Source organism: Daucus carota, chromosome 5 (genome assembly GCF_001625215.2).
Source record: "Daucus carota subsp. sativus chromosome 5, DH1 v3.0, whole genome shotgun sequence".
Lineage (NCBI taxonomy): Eukaryota > Viridiplantae > Streptophyta > Magnoliopsida > Apiales > Apiaceae > Daucus > Daucus carota.
The window spans coordinates 6,104,016-6,127,914 of NC_030385.2; the positions used below are offsets into that span (position 1 = coordinate 6,104,016).

General features: G+C 32.0%; 1 protein-coding gene across 20 annotated transcripts; it reads left to right on the top strand.

The window, feature by feature from the left end:
• The first annotated feature begins 289 nt into the window (after positions 1–289).
• LOC108219718 (uncharacterized) lies at positions 290–9,409 on the top strand. 20 transcript variants are annotated; one of them, XM_064094289.1, is made up of 17 exons: positions 291–618; positions 756–960; positions 1,190–1,262; positions 1,350–1,429; positions 1,670–1,721; positions 1,820–1,909; positions 2,020–2,070; positions 2,137–2,219; positions 2,995–3,111; positions 3,659–3,775; positions 3,881–4,619; positions 4,696–4,892; positions 5,345–5,431; positions 6,478–6,629; positions 6,923–7,991; positions 8,892–8,965; positions 9,084–9,409. In XM_064094289.1, the coding sequence occupies exons 8-11, from the start codon at positions 2,141–2,143 to the stop codon at positions 3,967–3,969; spliced, it is 402 nt and encodes a 133-aa protein (XP_063950359.1). In that variant the 5' UTR covers positions 291–618; positions 756–960; positions 1,190–1,262; positions 1,350–1,429; positions 1,670–1,721; positions 1,820–1,909; positions 2,020–2,070; positions 2,137–2,140; the 3' UTR covers positions 3,970–4,619; positions 4,696–4,892; positions 5,345–5,431; positions 6,478–6,629; positions 6,923–7,991; positions 8,892–8,965; positions 9,084–9,409. The 20 variants fall into 20 exon arrangements, with proteins under 20 accessions (XP_063950356.1, XP_063950361.1, XP_063950359.1 ...); XM_064094292.1 differs by lacking the exon at positions 5,345–5,431 and adding an exon at positions 8,469–8,563 and having other exon boundaries at positions 8,889–8,965; XM_064094294.1 differs by lacking the exon at positions 5,345–5,431 and having other exon boundaries at positions 6,923–7,017; positions 7,701–7,991.
• The last annotated feature ends 14,490 nt before the right edge of the window (positions 9,410–23,899 follow it).

Genomic DNA, 23,899 nt, shown 5'->3' on the forward strand with positions numbered 1-23,899 from the left:
GCTTAAACTAGACTACTCTCAACGGCTTAAACAATCACATTATGATTATCTTCCAGTGACACCCACGATATCGATATCGATATCGATATCAATATCAATATTCAATATTCAATATTCAATATAATCTAAATTCCTGCTAATACCCATTAGATATATGGATCTTCTTTTCCAACCCGACCCCATTAGATATATACCCATTAGATATATGGATCTTCTTTTCCAACCCGACCCCATTAGATATATGGATCATCTTTTCCAACCCGACCCGACAGTTACCTCCTACAACTATGCACCGTTTCTTATTCCTCCCACGTTTCAAAAGCTTAAACTAGACTACTCTCAACGTCTTAAACAATCCCATTATGATTATCTTCCAGTGACACCCACGATTTCAAGCACAGTTTGCTTCAAGCGTTTCAAACAACAGCATAGCAGAGTATTCACCCACGATTTCAGCCTAGAGTTTCTCGAACTATTTCAGTTTTCCTTGCTCCTCTAACGACGAAAGGAGGACGGTGAAGCCTTGCTTATTCATCAGAAACTTGCTTATTCATCTCTCTCGATCCAATCATTCCCGCTGTTGCTGATTCTATTCTAGGCTGCGGCGGATTCGTCGAGGTGAATTTCTGTTCCCGTGCGTTTGAGTTTGTATTACTTATCCCGCTTTGCTTAAAGATAATGGTATCGATCATCTCACAAGTCTGAAACTGCCTCCTCTGTCTCAAAATTTAAACAGTTATACTCCATGGTTACAGGAACTGCGCTGTCACTGCCTTCATCTATGTTCTTCCGTATCCTCCGATCTACACCAGAAAGATATGTTTGTTTAGTAATGATAGTGTTCTATTGTCAAACAGGTGGTAAGCATACACATTTGTGATAGGATGTTGCTGCAGGAGAACTGCGCTCGGTGACAAAGACTTAATTTTGTCAGGCCCACCAACAACCATGAAGCATCAGGTAATATACATTACTGTCTACAGAACCTGAGATTCAATATGTTGCCCTGCGAAATATAAATCTTATTGTACAAAGACGACCTTTAATTCTTGCTCATGAAATCACCTCTGAAATCAAGGTGATACAATGTGTTTTGATTTTTTCACTGCACATACAAAACATCTCCTTTGTTACTTGCCTTTTGCTTATCCTATATGTGGATGGCTTATTAAAATCTGTAACTGGCTAGGTGTTTTTCTGCAAATACAATGATCCAATTTATGTGAACATGGAGAAGTTGTTAATTATGATAAAACTACCAGGTGAGTAGTGTTTGGTACTTCATTCAATTATATTTATACAATCACATTATGATTATCTTCCAGTGACATTTCTATCTAACAATATAGGTTTTATTGGAGTTCAAAAATACGTTACAGAAGTAGATGTAGATTTTGGCAGCCTGATTTTGCTCGAGAAAATAGAACAAGTTAAGTCCTGGAAGGGAGTTTTATCAATTCATATTTTTTTTATGCCAATGATTTATTCTTCATTTTATATATTTGCTAATGGAAGGGTGATTCTTTTATAATTGCTTGACTGATAGTTTTATTTTGATTCTCTTTCATCGATTGTTTGAATACAAGTTAGCAATATATGTTTAAAACTATTTGTAATTGCAATTTGCATGCTGGTTGTCTTTGTAAGTTTTTATTTTAATGACAAACAGGTCGTAAGCGCGTTTCTTTGGGTCCTCTGTCCTCTATCTCATTCTTCAGCAGGTACCAGTGAGTTTGAAGACCTCTTATTACTTTGTGTTTTTTTTTTCTGTTTCGTGATAACCCAAAGAAGTGTGTCTTTCATTCATTTTAAACAACAGCAGAGCAGTGGCATTCACCTATCCATGTTTCAATGTCCGGCACGTTCATTGTTTTCATCTTTATTTGCATCTCTCAAGCGATGGATAGTGGTTAGTTCTCTAATTCTCTGTGCTTTTCTATAGTGTAACCAGACTGGTTTGCTATTTTTTAGATTTTGACACAACACTCTAACTGGTAGTTCTGTTATATTGACAAGTAGGTCGTAAGCGCATCCCTTTGGGTGCTTTTTCTCCTTCCCCCGCGAGAACAGGTGAGTATGAATGATTATTACTATTTATTTTGGTAGCAGCCCTTGGTTAATTTTTGGTCTTGGCAGGACAATGAAACGTTCTTCAGAAAATGATCATTCCTCTCCTGTTGATGGTGAAAATGTGGATCCGAATACAGCATCCAGAACAGGTGAAAATACACTTCTGTGGTTTCTAGATTTTATATTTGCTCCTGATAATATATTTTCTATTAGAACACCTGACATGGTACTGTGCTCTCTGATCTGGAAAATAGTGAGTGCTTAGCATTACTATTGTTGTTTGCATTTTTCTGTGTTAGTTTAGGAGCTAATGAGCTATAACTCTTATAATTCAAGATCTCCTTTGAGTTTAAGGATTACCTACTAGGCGCCTATGACTGTCTTTAGTCTAATAATACTGGACCTCACTAAATATACACACTATACAACATCATTGATGAGCCTTTTCCTCCTCTTCATCTTCATAGTAATGTTCCTTATCAGCGGTTGCATCTTGGTTCCATTCCATACCTTCACCAGTAATCCAGTATACCAATGCAAGAAAGCCTCCTCCTTTGTTTTCGGGACAGAGTAGAGTTGGGGTGGGTACTTTGGTTTATTGATCATTCGATCCACTGAATCAAAAAAATACCACCTTTAGATTAATTTGAAGGTTGGAGTTGCTTTTTTATAACGATACTCGGGTTTTTTATATAGAGGTTACACGTTTAAGGTCGGATGACCTGCCTAACTGAAAACCTGCAGAAATTTATGCTATATTCGTATAATAATATGATACTCTGAAGGAATATCAAGAGTAAAACATAGTTAAGGCCACAGAGGAAACAAACCTTGTGTAACTGACCACGTTAGGATGTCTGAGAAGCTTTAATGTGCCAATTCCCTCTTAACTGCATATTCCACACATAGTTAATGAATTAGCAGCTTTGTCCAGTTGTATGGGTTTTCTCCAGAAACTTCAAGTGTTCATCGGAGCAGGTGATAGCAGACATGTATGGAAAAGATCCGCGAGACCTTTCTCAACATGTGTTCTTATACCATGTAAGTCGAGCCTTCTCAGAAAGACATCAACCATTTTGTTACGAAAAATCATTAATTTTTTTCCTTTAGTACCAGCACTACGAATCTACCTTCACTATCCTTAAAATTCACCAAGAAAAGCTAAACTCCTCCAAAAAATCAAGCATGATCATAACAAAAACTAAAAAAAGGCTGAGATGGAAGAACCTGATCTGTGATCCTCTGCTCAACAACCCTGGCCTTCTCCAAGATATTGACGTATGTGGAAAATGTATTGGCACCATTATATAAACTTTTGCATGATCTTCTTCTAGGTATGACACATCTTTATTACTTTATATAAGGAATCCTACGCTAAGTAGACAATATCTAAACTGTCAATAGTGTTGAGATAGGATCAGTATAATGAATATAGTACCAGAAAAACTGCGAGCATGTATAGATTATCCTGTTGTAGTATTTCCATTTATTTGAGTCGATAACATACATGCCTTAAAGTCAGTTTTATTTACAGATTATCCAGTATTTCCATATATTTGAGTCGATAACATACATGTCTCAAATTCAGTTTTATTTACAGCTCCAACTCGCAGAAGACGTGATCCAAATGTCAATTCACGCTTCATGAGCAATATTCTACAAAAATTGGTAGAAGAAGACAAAGAAAATCAAAGTCCCATTCAAGGTCAAAGAAAATTACTTTGTTCGGTTTTCTATTCTTTTTTATATCGCAAGGTGTGTTCTGATTGACCTCCTACACAAATCAAATTTTTATCATAATTTGTGACAGTTATAAAGCGCAAAGATCATGGACCAAGTACTAAAAATCAACTTGAAAAACTTGCATCTGGCCATGATTCTGGAGTAAAAGTTTTATAGTTACATGTTGTTGCACCATCCTGATTACTGGATGCCAGATTTTTCTATTCCAGGTACGTCTTCTATTAATCATGTTTTATTAATCAGGATGGCAATACAGCTCGGTGCGCTGGTATAACAGTTAGGTGATACATATTATATCTTCCATAATTAATGAGTAGCTCTTTGCTCATGTTTTTTTGGCTCCTGAGTTGCTCTTTCTCAAGCCATATGTGAGTTGCTCTTTGCATACATTATATGCTATTGCACTGATAACCCTACTCACTAGGTTGACCTCTCTCATAAACTATTCATAGAGTTTCACAACAGTGAAGAATAGCTATTGAGTTTAGTATGCTTGGAAGGACAGTCTCCTTTATATATAATTCAATTTGGGGTATCAGGTATGAAAAATCTTCAGTTATTTCCAGGAAATGAGCAGCACAACGTAGCATAGCGAGGTTTTATAGATTTATATCAATGTTTACTCCATAACAAAATTTAGCAGCCAGCTCAAATGCCTCTGCTCTACCTGGAACTCCTGTGACATTCAATCTACAGATTTTTGCATCCTTCGCTTCCTGTAAAAGCCTTTTGATTCTTCCACTTCAAAAAATTAAAGGGAACTGCAAAAGATTCATGGTCATATTATGTTAAAGTCTCAACCAAAGGTTCTAACTTTTCCTTTATCTCTATCTATCAATTTCTTGCAATAAAGATAACATTTTATATTTTAATCACTTTTAGATACAAACTCTATTCACGCATAAAGGAAACAAGCAATCTTGAAGACGGGTTTACATGGAATATCTAAAACCAGCAGGCTGTACATCAAAACATGGAAAGATTTATCTTCTTACTTTGTGAAGAGCAAAACTTGATGTTACTACTCCAACTTTAAGGTCGCTGGAAACATCAGAGCTAGGCCTGCAGTAAGAACAACTGTAAGCTCGATGACCAAAATCAGTGTTAATTTAATACATTTACAATTGATTGTACTTGAGGAGCTTCTTCTTCCAAATTAGAACCAACTATACAGAAATACAGCATCCAGAACAGGTGAAAATACACTTCTGTGGTTTCTAGATTTTATATTTGCTCCTAATTTTTATCTATATTTTTATTTGTGCAATGATTACATCATGTAATATAAAGATGGAATGTAGTCCAATAGCTCTTTCTTATCCATTATATGCAAAAATTAGTCCTCTGGTAACAAATAATGTTCCAATGCACAAGTATTGGTCCCATTAGATTTGATTGAAGTTGTAAACCTTTGTTGGCAAGAAAAGTATTTTGTAGAGAATGATAACTTTCTCTATATTCCCCATAGTTAGATTTTTTAATTTATAAAATTTGGGTTTTGTTGTTTACATGGACAATGGATGGTGGTTAGAGGCTTAGAGCTTTGGCAGCTTCCTGGTTGATACCCAACACTTTACAGTGGAGATATATGACCATACTAAACATGTTGCCACACCAGGTTTTATTTAATCTGTCAGTTTCAGCATCTTAGGGACTGTTAGTGAAAATGAAATAAATATTATATCATTATAAGTTTTATAATACTACTGCATAAATCATTTGTAATCCTCTTAATTATATTAAAAATGTTGCAAAGCGGTATTACAAATACATATAACCAACAATTATATATCTATTTCGTTCTTTTGGATCAAATTTGAAGACTAATGCTCGGACTAAGTGTGCAGCATATGGTATTCAGTTTGTTCTAACAATTTATATTTGAGTGAGTTGAGGTCTGAATCACATAAACTGATATTAGATTGTGGATAGAGGATTATAATAAATGTACTTCGAGCGAAAAAATTAAAAGCACGTTACAATCAATTATTTAATATTAAAAATACAATCAATATTTAACATTAAAAATTCAAGCATAACCTGTGTGCGAAGCACGGGTCAGCTCAAATGAGCATGCCAAGGCCTCAGGATTAATTTACAAGGATGATAGTAGTCTCTGAGTTCTATTGACCAAGGTTTTAGTATCCGTGTGCGAAGCATGGGCATAAAGCTATAAATAATAAATTACGAACTATATAACCGACCGTGCTTCCCATGGGTTAAAGGCTAGTACCAGTAAACAGGGTACATATATTAAATGTTGTCTTGAATTTGTTACCTAAAGCAAGATGAACAACATTTTTAGGTAATCTGTTCATGTCATACTACTTGTGAGTCCGAAATTTTCGACTGATGCGATTATTGACTTTATCAAGCCGGAAAACACTCTTGCTTGAGATTTTAAATAGATCTGTTTATGATAAAATTGTATACCAGATTTCAAGTGTTTAATTGTTACGATTTCCAGTGTTATAGATCTGTTTATGATAAAATTGTATACCAGATTTTAAATAGATATGTTTATGGCAAACACTCTTACGATTTCATCTCCACTATTTACGTTTCATTGTGTGAGTGCCGTTGTCGTCTCTTTTTGTTTTTTTTTTTGAATGGGTTCTAACTGGTTTTTGTGACAAATTTGTCAATGGGTTTTTGTATTCCCAGTCCTAGGTGTTTTCGTGAGGATTTGGGGGACTTTCTGACTTCGTTTATGGTGTGAATGGAATTGTGGAGGATGGAGAAGACGAGGAAGAGGGAACGGAAGGCAAAAAGATGATGGTCAGTAGTGCGGCATCGGGGAATTCTGTTTGTTGCAGGTTTGATGAATTTGATGTTACTGCTTTCTTTGTTGTTTATTCGACGTTGTTCTGTTACTATCTATTATAATGTTTATTCTTTTCCTTGGTTTGTTATTGTTTGTCTGTGCATAAGCATATATTAGTCATAAAGAGGATGAGCAATTGGGAGTTACTTAAATAGTGATATACACAGTTTCGATTTGAAATCTTTGTATCAGTTTGATTCTTTATGAAAGATGTTACTGTTGAGATATGTTACATTTGCCATCTTATATGCGGTAATTTTCATTTCCTCCTGTCCCATTTTGCAGTATCAGAGGATTTGCCTAAGAGTGCTGAAATCATGGGGTTTCTATTTGGGTTTTGACTGTTTACAGAAATCTAAGCAGTATGATGAAGCATCATGGTAATACACACCAGCCTATTACTGAAATTTAAGAGAAACCACCAGTTAGAATTGATTAAACTAATGAAACAGTAGGTTTTCTATTTCAGAAGATATTTACTAATACATTTTTTTAGTTTTCAGTAAATGATCCAATGGGACAATGTTTTTAAATTAACTGTTGTATTAGCCATAATGCAATTATGCAAAAGGTATGAGATTTTCTAATAATCAGGCCCTTCTCCTATTTTTATTAACATAAACATATTAGAGTTGAGAAAATCTGTAATAAACAATTGTCAGATGGGACTCCGATGTGCTTGAGCTGTTTCAGATTCAAGGTTTGTGGTGGTGATTCTCTGCAACACCAGCAGAATACATTAAATTGATAATCAGAGATATATTTATATTTATTTATAATATGTTTTAGATGACATTGTGTTTGAATATCATTTTAAATTTGCTAAAGTTGGGTAAAGTCTCTTGCTTTCATAATACTGAAAGTAGTGTTTGAGAGTAAAAGCTATAACAAACTTACAGGACATCTCAGATTAATGGATCGGTTTGTAAGTAGATCAAGAAGATGGCAAAATGATAGTTGTAGCTGAGGAATTAATCCCCCTTGAATATATTTGTTTCTCCATGTTTAATGCTAAAAATCATCCATTTCTTGAAATTAAACTTCACTTGATCTGTGCAAATAGGAAATATGAGATATTTTAACCTCAGTGATGGTCGAAAACTTTGTTTAGACTGTCATTGCACAGCAGTATTGGACACCAAGACATTCATTCCCCTATTACGCGAAGTCTATAAATTTTACCAAGGATTCAACATGAAGATCATTGAGGATATTCCCATCTTCTTAGTCGATTATTTCTCTCACCCAAACTAGAACCTGTGAGTTCTTTGGTGTTTTGAAATTTTTTATGCAGGAGCCATTACAAGCAGTAATTCTACAAATGTTTCCATGAGCATTCCCGTTACAAACCAAGGTCAGTGATCAGTACTCCTTCTTTCTCGACCATAGTTCACTGCATGCTTTGTTCCTGTAGTGTATGCAATGTAGTGATTTTATTAAAAATATGACAATATTCTTCTGTCAAGTATAGTGTTTCGCGAGTAAAATACCTTGATTAATGAGGAAAATTAAATAACTGCTTCAACAACACAAACAAAGGAACAATCTGCTAATTACATGTGCTATAGGCGCCAACTTGAAAGCATACATGATGGCACATTTCAGTTTTAGAGTAATTATATGATTATATATAATATTATTATTTGTAATAATGAAGCGAGGATGTATTCTATGCTTCCAGACTTGTGGGGAGGTATTTAGTCCTTCAAAACTACTCAACTCAACTGGTTGACGACACCTTAACTTTGATTTAAAATTAAATTAATCTCAATAATTACCTATTTCACTTAAATGTGACACCATATATTTGCCTTCATGTTATTCATCAAAGGACATCACGAAAGGATTGAAATTCAACCAGTGTCAAGCTTCTGTGATATAATGCTCAATGTCAATGATGTTAGTCTGCTCAGTCGTACTATAAGTGTAAGTGTATCTTTCACATCTAATGAGTCTGAACACAAGAATAAGTCGGCCATCAAAAAAGAAGGAAATTTAAGTTTTCTGATATTTTAAAGGTGTGCAAGGAAAATAAATGGCTTAGGATGTTGTTGAGATATGTTAAGATATATTGTAAGTTTTATTTGTTATTGACAATGGTACATCAGGAATTTTATGCAGTAAAACGTGTATCTATAATTTGTTTGGATTTTATTTCATTTTTTGTGAATTAGTTTTGACATATTATAAGATTCCTGTCATTCCTTTTTGACACTATTTTAACTGTTCTCTGGCATTTGCTATTATTAAGTAGGGATACATTGGATAGTGGAAAATGTGTGCGAGTTTGATGGTGAAGCTTGGTGGTGAAGCAGAGCAGAAGTATAGGTTAAGTTGGTCACTCTAATTATATGTCGTTCTATTCTGTTTATAGAACACTTTAATTTTTCTTAAGTTTCTGGGAAATTATAAAAATATGATTGACAAATCTTTTTGTTTTGTTCAGCTTATAGAAAGTTACGGGGACACTTTTACTGCTAAGACTAAGGCTCCTTCGACTTTGGAAGACATCGAGGATGACAATCATGTTTCCTTTGATGCGGCTAATAGGTCAAATGATTCCTCTGTTTTATTTTTATTATTTTTATTAGTCATGTTCCAGAGAATTTGAAAAGTAGTTTCTATCTATATCTATTTTATGAATAATTAAAAAAAAATCATTTTTTAAATGAAACATGCCGCGATGATTGGCTTGATTCGATTGAATGCTTATCTTATGCTTATCATGTAAGGTGCACTGGTATCTGGTATAAATGATATAGGTTTTGCTAACACCATGTTGTATCCTTGGAGTTCTCAAGGCTGATGGAATGTTGTTATAAGTAGTTTCCTGGGTAAACCAATGACAATGTCATGCTCTCTTTAGTTCTTACAAAGATTATTCTTTGAATGCAATTTGACAGAGAGTATGTTGCTAAGTTCCATGAGAATTGAGAGAACACATGAACAACTTGATTTTGCACCAAAACACAATGTAACTGCTAAATTTGAGATTATCATGGAAGCCCTGAACTCATGAAATTATCAATGGAGAGACATGGATGTTTTGTTTATACATTTGAAAATTCTAACACAGTTAGATTGTTTTATTACATGAATATATACTCTTTGCAAGTTCTGTAAAATATGCAGTGACTAGCAGGGACTGGAACCATAGTTTCTACCTCGAATTTCGTTTTGGTTCTTTAAAATTTAAATAGAAGATTGCCTCTTTTTTATAAGTGATTACTGCTAATACCTATGCCTAGAAGCCTATTTACGCACTATTGCAGCATGGGGCTGAACTATTATAAATAGACCCGTCTGACAAAAAACATGGGATGGCTAAAGTTGTAAAATCAGAAAAATTCAGCTCTTTACCCTATTTTATGATGAAATTTCACTGTTTAAATAAATTAATGTATTTTGATATTTACATAGCATATAATTAACTACTTTATGATTGAAGAATGAAATATCACTTTATTTTGTCAAGTTAATATTATCTATAATTTGTATAAGTAGAGATTATTATCTAATTATCTAATACATAAAATATATGTTATCAATTATTTTCTTAGCATAATAATCTATGATTATCAATTAAAAATTAAATTAATATTCAAAATTTTATAGTTAAAATTGAAATATAAGAAGTACTGTGGTCAATGGAATATGATGTTTCAAAATTTGTTTTCTATATTTTAGGTTACCTCTTACCACAAGAGCAAATAAATTATAAGTTTATGATAATTTATGCAACTATCTTGAATTGATTTATTTTAATAAATAATTCTATATTAAATATTATTAATTATTACATAGCGATCTTATATTGTGAAACTTCTTCTAAAATTTGAATCATCATCATAAAATTTTAATATTAAAATAATATTTGTATTTAATAATTGTATTAGTCTATAAATTTGATCTTGAACGTGTTACAATGAAAAACACTCAATAATTACTTATTGATTGTCTAAAAACACGTAATAATTACTTATTGATTGTCTACCGAAACTAACAATATGTTACTAAAAAATTTAAAACTACAAATTTTACCCGTGTGCGCGAAGCACGTGTAAGATTGTTAGTATATACCAATAGCTCATTTATAAGGTGATATTAATTTATATAGTACATATTATTATCAAAACTACATTTTACTAACATCTGATTTTAGAATATAATTTTTCTACGTCAAATTTGTTCATGACTTGTTACAAAAATATACAATTTTTTATGTTAAATCCAGATAACTTGAACCATGACCTTTAATTCTAGCCAACCATGTTCTAACTCAACTTTATTAAGGAAGCTATGTTTACTTGGAAAAAGACTTGATTTCGAAGAAAAAAGAGTAATAGTAGATGTAGATGGCATGGGTCACCAATAATATGAAGAAAAATAAATTCGTGTCATGATTTCATCAGCAATAATTGTTGTGGATTCTTATAACTTGAATGTGCTACTTCACGAGATGGAACTCATCTATGGCGGTGCAATTTGATTTGCTCTAATTATCCAAACACATCACTTTTGCCCATTCATGCACAGTACTATTACTATCCTCTTTTGTTCAAAATATGCCACTTTGTAAATTTTCATTATCATCACTTGTTATTAATCGAGAGACCAAGTAAGGATTGTGTACATCACGAAATGTAATCTTTTTCCTTAGCATCCACTGTACGTGCTTGGATGGTTTAGCCAAGATGAGCAGAAATTCTTGGTCCGTCCACAATTTTGGTAAGAATATATACTCAGACAATATAGACATGTAAGGGTAAGGAGTATACGTCAAGCATTAAATTGGTCGATGTTTAGCTGCCATTTTTAGCATGTTTTTAACTAGATTTAGGGCTCCTAGTATGGGCTCTTGTTTTGCTATATATATCTGCTTTATGTGGTATTCATTGGATTCGGACGTATCGAATCATCTCAGTTTTGCACTAATGTTCATTGTAAAATACGCAGTGGGCAATATAATTGTTGTTGTAAACTATTCAATAATATTGAGAAAATCTGTCGAATCTATTATAACCCAACGCAAATTTCAGAAACTTTTAGAATGCAATGAATAAATATATGTAGGAGTTGACCGGTATATAAATAATAATTTCACAGGAAAATGGATTATAAATAGATCCAATTTTAAATTGTTTGAAACCAATATATTAGTATCGGGGAAAAATTGTACTCGGAACCAATATATTGGTGTCCTGTACTCGCCAAGTACTCCTTAACTATATATATATTGGAGAAGGGAGAAAAAGCGCGTGACACACACTTTAATATTTTTGTAAAATATAATTTTATAATTTGATAATTTATTTTGAACTTTATTTTTTCTGAATAAAAGTTTAATATTTAAATTTTTATAAAAAAAAAGGAAAAAATTTCAAACACAAGTTATGAAATTATATTTTTTAAGCGTTTTAAAATACTTGACGAGTGGTGAAAAAAAGACAAAGGAATGAGAGGAACAAAGAAATATGATTATACTTAAATCATATTTGAGCTCATGTTTAATAAGTATTATCCTCTTACATATACCAGGGACAAATAACATATAAATTTTGGGTATTCGGCTGAAATTGCATGATTGATGATTGAAACGGGACCGACATGAGAAGAAGAACACACCGGCTATATACAACAAACAATTATATATGCAAAATACGTACTATTATTAATATAATAAGATAATATAATATACATACAGTTGGACCTGCATGCGATCAAGTGGCTCACAGCAAAGATTTCGAAAAACCCCACTTCCACTTTCTAAAAATACCAGAAAACGTGAAATTGTGAACAGAAGGAACAGGTTTGATTTTTAACGTGATGCATGCATGAGTAATTCGATTAATGAACGACTATTTTAACTAATAATTAACAGTTTAAAGCGATTAAATTAACGTACAGGTGTTATGGTGAAAAAGTGGTGAGATTTTTAAACAAATAATTTCTTTTAGAAAGTTGATCGACTCATCTTCCTCTTTTTTGATGAATATATATACTGTAACTGTTAGTTACGTTGAATTGCTAGTGCATTGGACATTTTTACATGATTATGAATTCGCAATGATAGAAGGAAAATGCTTGGTGCACATAATTGTGTACAAAAACATGTACATGATCACATGTGGCGGATTTTAATTGGATGACCACTGCATTTACACCAACCACCCCCAATTAAAATCCACCACATCACTTGCCACGTCATTATGTGCAAATTTTCTGTACACAATTATGTGCACCTAGCAGTACTCATGATAGAAAGAGCAGTAGAAATTGGACAACACCTTTTTCTTTTTTGGACAACGGATACAAATTGTACAACACCTAGCTACTAAGGTAGGTGACTTGGTTTGGACAAGCACATGAAAAGAGGAAGATGCATGGAGCAAACCCAAAGTACAGTGGTGGGTCATCATCGGTCACTCATGTTTAACAAACCAACCATAAATGGCACAACAAATGTACCACAAGCCGAGTATAAAAGAATATATCACCACTAAATCAAACTTAAATCAAACCAAACCCTAGATGATATATACCGATACAAATCTCAAATCAAGCATTTTAGCACTCAAACGGTGAAGATTAAATTTAAAAGGCTGTACTATTTTATTTTTAAATAATAATAATAATGAGGAGAAGGAGGATAAATAGTTTTAAAATTTATTGCATGGAAAAGGATAATACTAACCGATCGAGAACAAGTAAAAGCCGTTATTGTCTTGCCATAGTTCCAAAATCACACATGATGGTGACTAAACATAGAGTGTGATGAGTGCATGTACGTGTGGATATTATATCACTTGCCAGTTGCCACTTTGTCATTGTGAACTTGTGTGCAGGGGAGAATTTTAGGTTAATTTTTTAATATATTAGAGATAACTTGAGCTTTAATAAAAGAAACAAAATTATGCATACTATAAAATTAAAAGTTTATATTGATATAAGTATATATAATTTATTTTAAATCGTATTTTGAGACTTATAATTTAATAAAATAATCTGCTAAATTCAGTCGGATTAATTTGTAAAAAAGAATTTGAAAACTGAACATATAATTTTGAATTAAGGGAGCATATGTTGTTCACTTTATATCTCGGAATAATTATAACAAAACAGACGAGTATCTGTTCAGACTTTGAGAGTTTTGATTAATTGTCACATAACAATGCGAGTAAAACGTAAACTATCATGATGTATGTATATATTTAGTGTGTGTTATTTTTAGATTAGAGAATTGATGAGTGATTAACGAAGCATATTACTCACCTACTGAAAGTTTGCACCACAGGACCATGCTATGAATTTATTGAGATACAAACAGATCAAATAAGCTAAGATCCGTACACAACACAATAACGACTTGTTGCCACAATTTTAAGACAGTCAATTATCGCAACCAGGATTCGAAAATACACTAGGGGCAATAAATAATAAAATAAATTTATTTATTTATTTTGATTCGTCGAGATTTTTATATGAATATAGGAAAGATATCATTTCTAGAATATCATTATATTTTTACATTGGATGTTAGTCCTTGACAATCAACTATCAAAAACAGTTCAAGGAACTTATGATTTTTGGGCCGTTTGATGGATTATAACAAAATTCTAATATATTGATTAAAAAGTGATAAGACAAGTTAAAAAATTATTATAAATCTAACAGTCGGATATTCATCCAACAACTCAGTCCTTGAACAGGGATTTGGGCTTTTATCCCCGGAAAGTATGTTATCATGTTATAACAATGGTATCGCGTAAACGTATATATGTCGCATTGGACAATGGTCACTCTGGTAGGTATTGGGAGACTGGTGGTGATCTTAATGAAAATGGTGATAAGGGTAAAATGTGGACTAGCTATCTAGTTGATCAGATAGCACAGGCTGCGCCAAATACAGAGAGGAATGGGCGTTGATAAAAAGGTGAAAGTGATGTGAGAGGAACAACAAGGGACGTTCGTTGAATGATGTGCACTGAGCATCCTTCTCTAAAAGGTCGGGACATTCTCTGCCATGAACACGATGTCTCAGCATGCATCTACACCATATATATGCGGCCTAGTCTTCTACAACCTTTCTACATTATTCTAAAACTGCTTTCAATTTTATTTCTTTTTCTTTTTTCAAATAATCTTTTGCTTTTTAAATTAGATTTTAACATTATTATGCAATCTCTTGTGATTTACAAGTCAAAATCTAACTTATTCGTATGTAAATATGATAATTTAAATTTATATATTAAAAACTTTAATTTATTAAAATAAAAGAAACTTTACTACTAAATAAAGTTTATTACATATTAAATATTAAAACTTCATAAAAAAATGCAAATCACTAAAAAGCCAAGAAAATTAGTAATTCTAGCTTTGAGTTTCTGATTTACAAAGAAATTCAAAAAATACATGTATCTTGAGATGGAGATAATATTATAAAGAGCTGATTTCTTTTATGAAATGTCCGAAAACAAAAAAATAAAAATAAAAAATTCTTACAACCACATTCTCACTTATGTATTTAGTTTAAATTTATATTAATATTTATTAGAATCCGATTGAAATTAGATTATCATAATATTTTGATGATAATTCATAAAATTTTAAATTAATCTCTAAAGTTTGTCATGTGCGATAAAGATTCGGAGCAGTTTGACGGTGCATTTTATATATTTTTAAAACATCTACGGTTAAGAAACTGTTTAAAATTAATTCTTGAAAACCCTAACTCAATGCTTTTAAATCTTATCTTAATTATATGATATTAGAATTAATTAGAATTTATTAAAATATATGTTAAAATTTAAATTAATATCTTATAAAAACAATTTTAAATTAATATCCTTCGTCATGTATGCATGTTTGTCCTCACGGACACCACTTGTTTAGATAAGGTCAAACATGATTTTATTATAAATTGTGTAACATTAACAAGCTCACATGTTCATATGTGATACAAAGCGTGACTTGAGATTAATCACAACTACTTATAATATTGATTACAATAAAGTTGGGGAGCTCCATTTTAATTTGCAAGGCTTTCTGTAATTTCCCATATGTGGCTTTGCATCCTGCCCCGGGCGGATTTAAGAATATTTTTTTAAAGGATATCGAGCAAATTTTCGAAAAACACCTAATTTTCAGGGGAGCACTTTTATAATTTTGTAAGATGTGAAAAAACATCAAAAAGAAATTTTAGAGGGACATGTGTCTCCCATGCCTTTTAGAGCATCTCTAACCATGAAGACCTCTTAGCTAAAAGGTGAGTTGTGCCAAAAATAAAAAATTTAGCTAACCACTTCAAAAGTTCACACTCCAACTGTTGTCTATAAATTTAGTATGAATGGCTAAATTTAACCTATCATATGTGCCTAATAATTCAGTAATAAATATCTTTCTCGAAAGTTTTTCATGTGTAAAATGCAAAGTACCGGTCAAACAAAAAAAAAAAAGTGGATCCTCGTAAAGAAATAAAATCTACAAAAATAATAAATGACTTTGGCCTCAATATAATAAAATTAAAATTGTCATATATTTAATATCAATAAATTATTAATTTTAATAAAATAATAAAATATATTAATTCTCATATCATATAGTACTAATATATCAAGATTTAAATGCACGTGTATAATATTCTCCTAAAGCTGGCTGATGAGTAAAGTGGTGGGACCTATTAATATTTAATGTATAAAGTGAGTGTGGTGGAAGAAAGTAGCGGGTGTAGTTGAATTTTAATATTATAAATTTTTATTGTTTTTGATATGTATACAATTGATGGGATTTTGCAAAAATAAATGGTATACAATCCATGGGATGAGGGAATAACTGTTACGTTGAGTTGCTAGTGCATTGGACATTTTTACATGATTATGAGTTCGCAATGATAGAAAGAGCAGTACAAATTGTACACCACCTTTTTCTTTTTTGGACTACGATACTGTATACAAATTGTACAACACCTAGCTACTAAGGTAGGTGACTTGGTTTGGACAAGCACATGAAAAGGGGAACATACACTATCTATGGTTGTCATCATCCTCGGTCACTCATATTTAACAAACCAACCATAAATGGCACAACAAATGTACCACAAGGGACAATTGCTGTCTTCTCTATTATCTATTTAGTTGTAAGTATTACATAAAGTGATCTATTGCTTCTGTAGTTGATATTCTGGAGGTTTTAATGGTGTATGCTGGTACTGTTGACTAGTATATTTTATAATGTTAATACAGAATACTGTATATGTGATTTTGTTCGGATTGTATTAATTATATTAGTTTGGTTCACAATAATTTAAATATTATTATATATTAAATTATTATCAATTAGATATATTATTTTAATATGATAACAAATTATATAGATTGGTTAAATATGATTAGATGTTTATAGTCAATCTACGCAACTTTAAGATGTTGGCTAAAATTATATACAACACCATTATTTTCACTAGAGTTCAATCTTTTTTACCTAATCTTCATAATTATTATTTATAACATGTATAAATTGTCTTTAACTAAGAATTTTACAAAGTTCTAATTTTTACCTAACAAAAAGAGATCAATACTACTGAGATCTTTTCTTTTGTCTCATTTCTTACAGTAATGTAAATTTTAATACTATTTTTATAAGATCTTAATACATGTCATATCTTTCTTTAAGAACGTGGTCTTAAATATAAGTTTTAATCTGTGATTTTAGTTTTAGAAAAGTACATTTGTTAAATGTTATACGGAAAAATAATGCATACTAGCTTGAAATAGGTTGAAACAAGGAGAGTATATGTTGAAATAATGCGGTTGTGCTAGAAATTGAAATGATGTTGGTTTGTAACGGTGTGAATGCATTCATCAGTTTATTTATGTACCTTGCAGGAATGTTGTACCTTGTAGGAATGTATGTACTTAATTAGCAAATTGACGTGTAGTTGTGTTGTGTAGGATGGTAAAAGCATCATTTTGCTAGCTAGCTAGCTGTCTGTTTCTAATTGTGTAGGAATGTTTAGCTTCTTAGCTTTTGTCAAAGAATATGAATGCCGCACCACCAAGTAATGTATGTTGCCTTATTTAGACAAGATAAACTTTCTGGCGGTTGCACTTCTTTCTGGTTGGTCTTCCACTTCCTCCTACTGTAAGATTCTACTTATACAGTGTATCAACTTTTAAGTCAAGGCAGTAGGTGCAAACTTTCAAGCTTAGAGCAACCATATACATAGTAGTAGAATATCAATGAACTCTATAAATTGAGTTCTGGACACACTCATTTTTACCACCTCTTCTCATTTTATCGATTATAACATCTCCTTCTTCTCTACACCAGTAACTCTAACTTGTTCTTCTCCACAATCATCTTCTCAATCTCCTCGACACCGGTAACTCCCTGACCTTTTTTGTTTCTGTCACACACTACACAGAGCTTCAGCTCTTGTTTTCTTTCTCTACTCTCACTTGGGTGTTTTCTTGTCTCACTTGTGCATATATAATTGAACACGTAGAGAAGCTATATTTATAGGCCTGAAATACAACACTTGACCTCATGCCTTACACCACTATATGTATTAGCTTCCTGATTTCCTGGCCAGCTTTGCATCTGTAGAATTCAATATTATATATCCTGTTTATGATTTAACTTTCCCATGCATGCATGCACAGCTAGCTGTTGTTTTCCATACCTGCTGTCTTATTGATCTTCAAATATGTAGCAGCTTCTTCGTTTACTTCTGTAGACATGCACACGCAGCTTTGATTATTACATGAAGTTAGTCTATCGTAGAATCAGAAATTCTATAACAAGGACATACCTTTACATAATCATAACATGAATAAATATGCACTGGACTTATTTGTCTGCTAGTTAAGTTCGCACCAAGTCAGCTGCGTTTGTTTTGAGTCACTGAGTTCGTTTCTGGTTTGGCCGAGTCCAGGGTCTGATTTGCTGTATTTGTGGCCGAGTCGAGGTGCTGATTTTGTGTTTCTGCTAGAGTTTATCTTTTTTTTTTTGGTTTATGAGTTTTGGTCCTGCTTTAGATTAGTCGTTTTCATCGAGTTTGTATTTCTACAAAGTTATGTTTGCTGAGTTTTGTCGAGTTATCTGCTGAGTTTGTATGATTCGAGGTTTAGTTTTGTTTTGTGGTTCATGTGCAGAGTTATTTGCCATGTTTAGATACTGTGTTTATTTTTTGCACATCATTTAAACTTATTTTATTTAGCTACTGACTTTCGAACAAAAATCATTTTGCAGAAAATGTTGGCGATAATATTGGGCTCTGTCTTCCTCGTAATGATCTTTTTCAGATTTTGTCGTTATGTTCTTCCTCGTCATGGTCCAACCATAGATTTTCCACAACCTCCTCAATCAGAGGGCATACACGAGTTGGCCATTACTGACAACAATACTCCAGCGTTCGATCCTCGGCGAGAGTCTATTGAGGAATCGACTATTACAGAAATAGTCGAAATTCCTCTCGAACAAGATCAACCGATCATTCCAGTGGTTGATTCACACACTATTCATGAACCGACTATTAACGAGGAAATAGTCGAGGTATTTTATATCGAAAGGCAAGATGATGATGTTCATCAAAATAATAATAATAATAATAATAATAATAATAATAATTTTCGAAACATTATCATCTTTTTTCTTGCACTATGTTTTGACCGCTATGGTCATTTTATTAGATTATTTTATACTATATATAATACTCGTAGGTTATTTGAAAAAATTTTGATTATTTTATCCATTTTACTTTCAATACTTACGATTGTTTATGTTATAAATATAAATAGTCAATCATATTATCATTCCACTTCACCCCAATTTCAAGTGGAAAGTGTCACACCTTATAAATTTGAAATGCACTCATCGAGACTTTCTTATAATATCACCATCTTCCTGACTATCTCGAACCCCGACAACAAAAATGACTTGAACACAGACATTGATGCAAGTCTTTCTGCTTTTAATATCACAATGGGGTCTCGTAACATCCATCGTCTTCATCTAAGTCCCGGTGAGTCGCTTTCGGTGAAATTATCTTTATCTAAAGATAATTTCTACTTAGGAACAAAGTATCCATATTACATCAACGACAATCATCTGGTATTCTTTCTTCTACATATCCGGTCTAACGTTATTCGCCGATCATGGAAAGCTAAGAATTACCAGCTTGAGACTCAGTGTACTTTCATGACTACTTTGCCTCCAAAAGGATTTCTAGTCTCATCTGATTGTAAGAATATGGATTCATCGTGACACAATAAAGATGTATATTAGTATTGCGATTTAATAGTTTTTGTTAAAAGTAGTATTGTGATTTAATATTTTTTTGTTACAAGTTGTATTCTGATTTTATATCAATAAAAATTGTAAATATAGCTCACCAGTGGTATATAGATTCCATAAAAAACTAAAAACTCGACACCCAAGCACTCGACTTAATAAAACATACAAGTCCAAAAAGAAAACAATATCGCAGACTCATCAAATCATCAAACAAAACTCAGAACTAGCAACTTGGTGCAAAGAAAACTCAGGATTCATGTTTTACTCATAAAAAACGCTGCAGATTCGGCAGCAAAACAGAATCAAAACGCGGAAATAACAGAAAACAACTCGGCGAAATAATCAATTCGACTCAGAAACCTGAACTCTACGGAGCAACAAACCAACTCAAGCAAACAACAAGCAACGATTCAGTGACGGAAATCGGCAAAAAGAAGGACAAACTCGGCAAGAAACGCAGCCTAAATTCAAGAACACAACCCACACTCATGGCGACTCAGCTATAACTCGGACTTGACTCGGCGAAAGACGAAACTAACAGCTGAGATAACAGACTCAAGTAACTCAGCAAAAACGCATCGCTGCACAGCAACTCGAAATACAAAACCAAGGCGACTCGATGTACTAACAGGACTCAAACTCAGATGAAACTCGGAAACAAACAAATACAAGCAAACGATTCAGCTTAACAGAGATGATGACTCAGACTCGAAGCGATTCAGAGCTAACTCGTACAAAACTCGGCAAGCAGAAACATAAAAACAGAGGAGATGAATTCGTTTTTGTAAAAAAAGGAGGTGAGACTTTAGTTAATACGAGAAAACAAAAAGGGTCTGGGTTTGAGTTAATTAAAAAACAGAGCAGGGGTTTAGAAAAGTGAAAACAGGGGAGATGTTTTTGAGTTTTAAAAGCACAAAAACGAAAGCATACCGATTATTAAAATAATCCACTGCGTAATCTTAAATTGTAATATTTGAAATCGATAAAATAAAACTAAACTCCCACACAAATTATCTTTTGGGCTAGAGTTTAAGCTTCTTCCAAAAAATTAAATTTAAATATAAAGAGATCTACACTAATTAGGAGGCTTCTCATTCTCAAAAACCCTTAGGCATATGGTGGTACTAAGAAAAATATGCCATTTGGTGAAGGTAAATTAAAAAGACAATAAAAGATCAAGCTAAGAAGAGATTTGTATTAAAAATAAAAGTGTTTACAAATATAGTATGAAAATGAGAGAACAAAAGAAGATCTAGCCCTATACTACCAACTAGGAAAATACTAGGTTACTCCCTCCGTTCTTGAATATCTGCCTTTTGACTTTTCAGCACACATTTTAAGGTGCTTTGACCGCATAGCTAGAGATATTATTTTCAAATATTTTTTTTTTGTGAATAAATATGTTGATATAATATTTTTATTCGGAAAAAGAAAATTTCAAAAATAATATTTTTAAATATATAGTCAAAACACTTTAAGATGCGTGCCAAAAAGTCAAAAGACAGATATTTAAGAACGGATGGAGTAAAAAGATTGTGATTACAAGTAAAGGGGTGGGGATATTTATAACTAGAATTGTAGGGTTTAGGGGTAGGGAGGCTAAATCTAATCCCTTCATTTGTGATGTGTTTTGGGTAGATCATAGCCCTCCATGTGTTCCCTTACTTGCCAACTGTCTTTGATTTTCTTCTCTTTTTTCCTTTTTCTTCCTTTTTCTTGTAATTTCTCTTCTTTCTTTATTTATCTACAATTTCTTGAAATAAAATAAATAAACGATTAATACTACGAAAATAAACAAAAAATAGACATTTAAATATGCGAAAATATGGACTAATCACTGAAACATGACCAGCCCCCTTAATCCCAAATCGTTGTTTGAAGAACATATATATATATTTATCATATATGAGAATTAATATAAATATGAAACAAATAATTTCAAAAATATAATTGGCACATGATTTAGTAAATATTATCATACACGACAACTTTATTAGAGCATCTCCAACCATGAAGACCTTTTAGCTAAAAGATGAGTTGTCATGCCAAAAATAAAAAATTTAGCCAACCACTTCAAAAATTCACATTCCAACCACAGTGACATGTTGTCTATAAATTTAGCCAACCTCCTATGGATGGCTAAATTTGTCGAATCTCTACAGGTCTGTAAAAAATCTGTAGGAAGATTGCACATCATTTATTACCATATTGAACTGATATATTCTATTTTAACAATCTAAAATATTAATAACATGCTATTTTTAAATTATAGCCAACGATTATAGCCAATACCATTGAAGAGAAATGTCTTACAGGTTCAACAAATTTTACATAACGTCTTAGAGCATCTCCAAGGGCAAAATGTATAATGGTTGGCTATATTGATTGGCTATATGGATTATGTAAATTTTTTGCTAAGAGGACATGTATATGCTCCAACGGGATTATCTATAATTTTGCTTGTGTAAAATTATACCTAAGGGCTCACTTGGTTCGACAAATATAGCCAACCAAATATGGTTGGCTATATTTTTTTGCTAAGGGGTGGAGGGTTGGAGTGATACAATTTTTACATAATCTCTATAAGTGCCATCTAGATGCCACCTAGATGCCACATATACAATTTTTGCCAAGGGTTTTTGGGGTTGGAGATGCTCTTACAGGTCCAATTTAACCAACAATTATAGCCAACACCGTTGGAGATGCTTTTATACACCATGCGTCATATAAAATATAAAAGAAGCTAAATTGACATATAAAATTTAATTATACACTCCAACTGTAAAACATAAAATTGAATCCAAGCGAAGAATGTACTACTACGACTATCTATCAATATATGTGTATATATATATATATATATACTAGCTTATAACCCGTGCAATGCACGGGCGGTTAACATATTTGTTATTTTATTATATATATTTTAAAGTTACCTAATTTTATTGTAAAAATAAAATTATGATAGAATAACATGGTTTAATAAATTTTTTACTTAACAGTTGGATAAATTCTTCATAGTTAAGTCCGTCAAATGGCTAATTGAAAATTAGGTCGAACATATATATTTTAATGAGAATGTTAAAATATTTTCTTTTACATGTTATAATTTAAGGTGGCCTATAAACTCAGATATAAACTAACCAATCAACATTTGATATTTAGTTAATAATAATTAATAATATGGTATAAAACATACGCATGAACCAAATACCTCCCCATCATACTAACCTAAATTTGATATTTTGGTTTAATTGATAATAAAAAATATACTATAACATGTTATAAATTTAAAAGCTCCGTGAGTCGAATACCAAACGATTCACCAAACTCAACTAACTGACCAACCAAGTGAATTTTTATTTTTGGCTTTAATAGTGTAATAATATATAGTATATGACAGATTTGTAATATTTCTTTTAATATGAGATCATTAGAGTATTTAAAAATAATGTTATTAATGTATTTTGGTTGAATAATATCACATGTTATTTATTAATAATTATATTTAATGATATTATATTTTTATATATATGGCGCCCGTGTTGATTGTAAAAACTCGGTTTTTTTAGTTAGAAAATCTAAAAAAGATAAAGCGTTTTGATTAAAAAGACAATTACTATGTTGCTCGATATTATTTTAGAAGATTGATTTTTTTTTATCTAAAAAGTATATAAAAGATAATTTATTTTAGTTAAAAAGAATAATTGGTTATATATATAGATAGGCCCGTACTTCGGCCCAAATACCGACCGCCCGACCAATATAATAATACTCACTCTATTTTTTATTATTTGACTTTTAGACTTTTGGCACACATCTTTACGTATAAATATGTCGCCCATGTCCGTATTAATTGTAAAAGATTAATTTTTTAGTTGGAAAATTTATAAAAAGATAATATATTTTAGTTAAAAAAGTAATTACCATGTTTCTCAATGTTATTTTAGAAGATTGAGTTTTTTAGTC